The sequence below is a fragment of the Vanellus vanellus genome (genome assembly GCF_965231255.1).
Source record: "Vanellus vanellus genome assembly, chromosome: 3".
Taxonomy (NCBI): domain Eukaryota; kingdom Metazoa; phylum Chordata; class Aves; order Charadriiformes; family Charadriidae; genus Vanellus; species Vanellus vanellus.
In genome coordinates, this window is record NC_138907.1 from 43,060,091 (window position 1) to 43,067,409 (window position 7,319).

The 7,319-nt window shown below is 39.9% G+C and overlaps 1 protein-coding gene across 1 annotated transcript in view; it reads right to left on the reverse strand.

Annotated features, from left to right (window-relative positions):
* FMN2 (formin 2) overlaps nucleotides 1-7,109 on the reverse strand; it is a gene marked incomplete at both ends in the record, with an annotated part of 161,854 nt that extends 154,745 nt beyond the window's left edge. The window contains one exon of the mRNA XM_082481187.1: nucleotides 5,168-7,109. Within this exon, the coding sequence (XP_082337313.1) occupies nucleotides 5,168-7,109 (1,942 nt within the window). The remainder of the gene's footprint in view (nucleotides 1-5,167) is intronic.
* Between the last annotated feature and the right edge of the window lie 210 nt (nucleotides 7,110-7,319).

Here is a 7,319-nt window from a genome sequence, read left to right on the forward strand (position 1 = left end):
CAAAAGATAAATTGTATGCATAAAAGTAAGTTTCCAAAAACCGTTTTATGCCACCTAGCTGCGACAGAATGATGCTTTTAAATGTACCTAAAAATAATCAAAGCCCCAGTCACAGAAACACCTACACATATATGCTTCATCACCACTACTCCTTATGTAAGTTCAAATTTTGGCAGGAGCAGTTTATAAGGAATACACTTGGCTATATCCTGAGCTTGGTTAAATTACAGTACAAAGAAAATGCCTTGGCTAATCAGTATTTTTTCATTTTCTATCAATCACCATGATTCACATTAGAACTTGATCCCTCATATACAGGCAGCCTAAAATACTCCTAGAGATGCTTTTCAATTCCAAGTTTATTTTTCTTTAGACACTGCAGCATGGAGAAAAAGGTGTGGCCTGCTTCAAGGAATAAAGTTTTTTCTGCAAAGAAGAGGTTTACGCACAGTTTAAAAAAAAAAAAAAGGCAAAACACGAACAGACAAACTACCTCCCAAGCTATTAAATATTTTTAAAAATATTTTTAAAAATAATAAAGCACAATTACATCCAAGAAATATATTCAAATTTAAATTCCCTATAACTATTCCCACTGGAATAATCCACTGCTTTTTTTCACTGAAATGAAATCACTGATGCACACAATGTCCTTTAATGACCAGTTCTAGCCATATCCCATGTGTGATGGATATTATACTGGTACTACATCTCAGATCCAAGCAGAGATGCGTGAACCTCCAGCTATAAACTGTCATTTTTCCTTTCACCCTTTGCACCCCAAAAGAGACCAGCAGGCATCCAAGACAACACATTTCTACGCCAGACACAAGTTAGGCTGCCAGTCAGACCTCAGAACAGAGTAGCAGCCCAGTAAGAACAGATACAGCCACTCAGCCCCATGACCATAACTTGTTACTCCAAATGACGTTCTAGATAAAGATCGATGCATTAATCATGAGACCCCATCAAAACAAGCCTGTGGCAGCACTGCATTCCAGTGACATTACTCATGTTGCTCCGATTCCCATATTGCAGTGCTGGCGCAGTAAGAGGAAAGCAACTTATCAGCACTCAGCAGTCTTTCAATAACATATTGCAGCCCATTTTCAAACACATTTTACTGTAGTTGGAGGGCAGTGTTGCAGCACTTCTTCCCTTTCCCCCTAGGTTTGGGTCTACTAAGCAAAAAGACGACGATCTTTGCCTTCAAACGTTCACTAACAATGCTCAGCGTAGTGCGTGATCCCATATCACATGAAGGGTTGCACTGGACACCTCCCTTAGAGGAGGCTGCGCTGCCCCACCAGCTGATAAAAGAAACATTTGTGTTACTGCTAACAAAAATCCTCAGTGAAACAGTAAACCATGAGTAGTCTTAAATAACAGCTGCAAAATAAATAGTCTCCTCAGGATGCCAATAGATACAAATCCATATTGTGTGCATCATCACATGAATCAGAATGAAAAAAAAAAAAAACACTTGAAAAAGTATCTAAAACACATCTACTTTATGTCCCAGAAACAAACTTTCATCCTGTTTTTTCAAGTTTTCACACACTTATCTATACTAAGACCTTTGTATATGCCTGCAGACACTGCACTGGAACGGCAAGTGGATGCAGATGACATGAGCGCAGTGAGATAAAGTGGCCTTTGTGGGAAGCAGGCCGGCACTCTGGAAATCAGAAAGCGGCCGTAAGCGCACAAGCACGGGACTGACTTCAGGTTTTGTTTTATGGTAACCAGGACTTCTTGTTTGTTTGTCTCATGTTTACAGCTATAACAGCACAAGTATAAATCTCTGATGAGAAATTTAAAGATAAATTATTTGTTTGAAAGAGATTCATGCAGCAAGTGTGTTACAGCCAGCCAACAGAGATTAGAAAGGGCACGGGTTTGTCTGGGTTGAGTTTAATGACCATCTGGGGCAGCTGACGGGACTCTTGTATTCAGTTTATGTAACAGACACCCTTACTAGCTCCTCTACAATCACTGAACCTCAAATTAATGCGAGGATAAACTCCTTTTAATTAAATCAATCTATTAGCTCTTCTGTTTCAGTTATGTTAATGTTTAGAAACATCAATTTCATTTTCCCACCAAGATAGTCTCTTAATGTTAGCGCAAATCATTCATTGCCACACACCAAAGTGAGAGCACCAACCCTATTCATTCTGGTTCAGCTCTGGTCCTCCTGGGATCCCAGCATAAAAGCCATGGGTCCACTGTGCATCAGGTAATGTAGAACTTGTAATTACTGTCACTGCAATTTCAAATACAGCTGTCCTCATCATAAAAGAAATAGATCCAATGCCTGAATTACAACATGCCCATATATTTGTCCACACCACATGCTTAGCCAATGCATCAAATTTGAAATACCACACTTATTTTTTTATATGAAGCAAAATTAAAATATGCAAAGTCCCCACCATTCCAGTTGTTGGTTTCCATCTACATTTCACATTAAAACAGCCTTAGAAGAGTTCATATGGATCCCTGTGAAAACCAAGTGGCACACAGCCAAACCACAATATAGTGTAAAAGTAGGCCAGTCATCTGCATAGAACCTGTCATTAAAATCGATGACTAAAGCGTTGTGGAATATTTTACTCGATTCTAGTTAGAAATGCAGAACAACACTGCAGTCACTGCACAGCAAGATGGGATTTAACGCTCCAGGCAAGAAGCTGATTTTTTTTTTAAAGATAGAAATGAGGCACTATAAAGAATGGTATTTCTAAAAGACTGATGGTAATCCCTGAATGACGCATCTCATGCATGCAGTTAAAATAACAACATTTTTCAAAAGCAGTATTCAAATTACAAGGAAATTATTTCTGTGTTTGTTGTTGTGAAGACTGGTTTAAATAAAGAGACTTTTCTCTTACAGCAATGACAGCCAATCTGTGGGAATAATGTTAAGTTTAATTTGCCTTTTTAAAGTACACTAGTTTTTTTTTTTTATATTCTTGATAATTTTCAGTTTGTAAAGATACTTTTAAAAATAAGAAGAATGATCAAAACGATCAAAAGGAGATGAAGTGTTATCACGTCATTTCCAGTTCCCTCATTTCAAGCTTTATTGCATGAACTGAAAGGTATAATTGTCCACTGCCTATAAAGACAGCTGGTATGTACATGCAAATGAGGGTCACTGTAATTTCCATAAGAGACAGAACTACTGTTGCATTGGTCATTGGTCCCTTCGCAACACTCTAAAGTGTTGGTGGGAAAACAGAATAAACCAAAAATTATTAATAGTCAATCAAAACCTTATGAGGAAATGTTTCCTGAAATGTTTCCTGAAAAAAGGTCTCTAAAAAGTAATTCCATGTTCCTGAATTTTGCCAAATAAAATTTATTGCTACCATAAAGAAGAAAGTCTAATTGCTGATGATGCAATTTAAAGCTTTGCTCTCCGAGTTGTTTATAAGCTGTCAAATGTTGACAGAAAAAAAAAAAAGTGTGCTTTTTACATGCTATAAACCTGAAAGCAGTGATCGCCTCAAGTTGTAAAATTTAGATAGGGATGTCTGAAACTAAAGCTAAGAAAACAGGTGGAAGGGATTTAAAACAAAATAAGATTCAGTTCACTTCACAAGGGCTGGCTTTTTTGTGTTAAAAACTTGAATGCTAATTTTCAAGACTGAAACTGGGGATTTCTGTTCAAGACTACTGAAGAATGAAAGTATTCTTGTGATTTGAATCAGGAAAATAATGTTAAGGCTTTACCTGAGTATTTCAAACTCCTGGAATTAGCTGCTGTGCAAAAAAGGCACTAATTTTAACTTCTGTTTCCAGACAGGTTCATCCACCAGTACTACTATGATGTCAAGCACAGCAGAATATGCGCAAAGAAAGCAACTATGAATGCAAATAATTATAAGTCATATAATTTTTAAAGTCTACAGTATAAAACAAGATAGTTTTTTTATGCAAAACAGTTGTTGATGGCTTAACTGTTTTCTTACGTGTGATTTTTCATGTCATTGCTCCCTTCATAAATCATACTATTTGTTTAGTTTTCAGAGAAGCAAAAAAAAAAAAAAAATCTCACTGCATTTTTTGCAAATAGTTCCAGTACATATGTGGTTACAGTGCTCAAGCATCTAGAACAGACTTCCATTCAAAACAAACTTGATTATAGATTCAACAGTTTTAATCTTGTAATGGATGCTCATAGGGCACGTTCTCTGTAATCTCTTAGTTCTACAGTTTTCTTAAGTGAAAAATAAATGGAATATGTTGCTGAGTTTCCTGTGTATACATACCTCCTAGGTGGCAGAGGCCTTCTTTATTTGTGAACAGATTAGCTTTATACAGAAAATTCAGATAGTGGAAAAAAAAACTCAGCATGCAGGAAAATACAACCATCTATTCACACAGTTTCACTTGTAAACGCTCTATTCCTATGCCTTTATTAGAAGATACAAGCTGCCTAACAGGCAAGGTAAAAGAATGCTTTCCTGAATGAGTCACCTTATGCAGCCCGAGCAGCAGCCTGCCAGAGCTACCAAGTTGTACTACCCACAGTTTCCTTTCTCTACCCCATTTTATGCTGCCTTTTCAAGTCATTACCATTTTCTTCTCCTCCTCTTTCCCCTTTCTGAAGGGGAAATTGGTTCCTTTCTGTAGTGCTGTCGATCTGTGCTTGCATGGCTTTTTCCTTTTTGTACTAAGCCAATCCTCATCGCTGCCTTGGTCTAACACCAGGTGCAGCTCTCAAATATTTACAGTACATCAGAACAGTGCCTAGTATCAGAAAACCCCAAAGAGGATCACAGTTACAGAAAGCTTCGCATCTGAAAGATCTATTTATGCAGAGAGCTGGTCTGCCTACAACAGTGCAGCTCTTAGCATTTTTCAACAATTCTAATTTCAGGCATCCAGCCTTTTCCTACAGGATTTAGACAAAGGAGAAAAGCAGAAAGAAAAACTTCAAAGAGTTATGCACTTCCTTTACTGGCAGTACAGCCAGGCTGACACTGAATAGAGAGGCTATGCTCATTAATGAAATGTGACTGTGTTTGTAAGATCAGGCCTTCGATTTTAAAACTGCCAGCAGAAGTAAAGACAACAGTACATGCAAAGGACTGAATTCAAGTATTTTAAATATATTTTCAAAGGCTGACTGGAAAAAACCTTAATACATGTCACTCACCTGAAAAGACATTGGGAAATGTTTCTGTAGAAGCCTGCACCCCTGAGGACTTCCTTGAATGAGTCGAAGGCACTCTTTCCGTTTGAAATTTCTCTCTAAACCCCTTGTGCTCCAAGTAGCCTGCAGAGCCCACCTTCTGTGTTATCTCGCATTTGTGATTAGATACCTCTTCTGTCCAGTCTGCTGAACGACTAAATAAACCTGCCAAACTAGCAGACCTCTGCTTCTTGATTGGGACTTTTTCTTTTTTGTGGAAGGACTCCTGCCTCCTTGTAAAAAGTGGGCTCTGGGATGGGGAGGGAGACGGTGAATGGTTGGGAGAACTCAGTTGTCTAGTTGTGGTTTTGATGTAGCAAGGATTAATTAGATAGGGCTTAAAGCATCGGGAACCAAGCATCGGACTTCCTGCTGTCCCCTCGGAGGACAAAATGCCATTTTTCATTTCTGCGGATAAACCATTATGCAGGTCCTCTTGACTGGCTGACAGAGTGCGTTTCCCTTCCTGAGTCCCAGCAGCATGATCACGGCCTGCATCTGAAATACCATCCTCTGTTACTGAGCCCTGCAAATCAACAGCCTGCACTTCAGCAATTTTAGTCTCAGCATCTGCCACTGAGGTTGGAAAAGGTGGTGTGGAGCTGCGCGTGTGAAACCCGTTTTCTACCACAGCTCTATTTAAATCATCTTTTAGTTCACTAGCTACAGCGTCCACTCCAGCAGTGAGCTGTTCCTGTTCCTCAATCAATAGCTTACGTTCTTGTGTTTCAGATAAGCCGTTACCAGGAGAGCCTGTGCCATTTACTGCTTCTTTCGGTTCACGTTCAGTTGCACAGGAGATGGGAATCTTTTCTGCAATTTCAGATATCGCTGGAAAAGCCCCCTCAGTGTCTGGGCTTCTCTCTTTGTCAGTGGTAGTTACTGAAAGAAACCGTTCAAAATCTAAGGGGGCTGCTTGCGAATTAGCCATGTGTCGGCCCATTGTTTTGGTGACAAGGTCCTCAGTTCCAATGTTAATTGCCCCCTGCTGCTGCTGCTGCAGTCTAATAGCTTGCTGGATATCAGAAAGCAAATCCTCTTGTTCTGTAGCTGAATGGAAACTGTATATATCCGTATCAGAGCCAGAGCTGGTCCTTTGTCCATCCTGTGTCTCCACAGCAGCTGGGACAGTTTCATTTCTGATTTCAAAATGTTCCACATCTGTGTCTGAGAGACCCCCTTCATCCGCAGAGATGCTTATATCTGGAGTTTTGGTTACAATTGAATGAGTGCTGTCCAGCTCTCCAGCCGGCAAGGCCTGGCTTTCCAAAACATCCTCCCGTGAACTACTATTCCCATCTTTAGCCTTGGACAGATTTTTTCTGATCCTCAGATTTGAAAACACCGAGGCCCTCGAGTCCGACTTACCCTTCTTCTTACCGGATTCACTTCCTTTTGCATGCTTCCCCAGTCCCCTTCTGCTTCCCGATACCTTCTTTGTGCCGTCCGTATCCCTGGGCCCAGAGGCATCCTCTCCTTCATGCACATCAGCTGTATTTTTCTTTAGCTTCCCATCTTGATTCCCCATGATTTTTCGCAGTGCAACACCTTCAGCAATCAAGCCATGCTCCCGGATTTCATTCCTTTGGCCTGCCGGCGAGATCCCCTCTAGCGATGCAGATTTGTTTTCAAGCGGTGGTGATGCAAGTGAAGCAAATGCTTGCTGTGCCTCTCTCCCATCTGCTAGAGCTGCCTTTTTGCATAATGTGCTGCTTGCGCTGGGCTCCGCTGGGACATGCTCAGTACAGCACTGAGAGCTGCAGACAGCTCCTTCCAATGGCTGCTGCTCACGGAGCTGCCTGCTCTCTGGGCTTCTGCTGCACTCTTGTTTCTTTAGGAAGGATTCTGTGAAAAGTATTTCCTTTATAAAAGTCACTTCTTTTTCCACAGTTTTTATTGCCTGCATTGCAAGCTCAGCTTGTCACCAAATCATTTATAATTTCAGGACTTCAATGTTCATTTATAATTTCAGGACTTCAAGTTCCTGGAGGGAAAAAGAAAAAAAAAAAAGTTAAAGCAATGTACTTTAATTACTCTGCAATTGTTCTAAAATTGTTTAAATGAATAAACTACTAACCTTGGAAAGAGAAATATTATGATTATTTAATAGTTTATA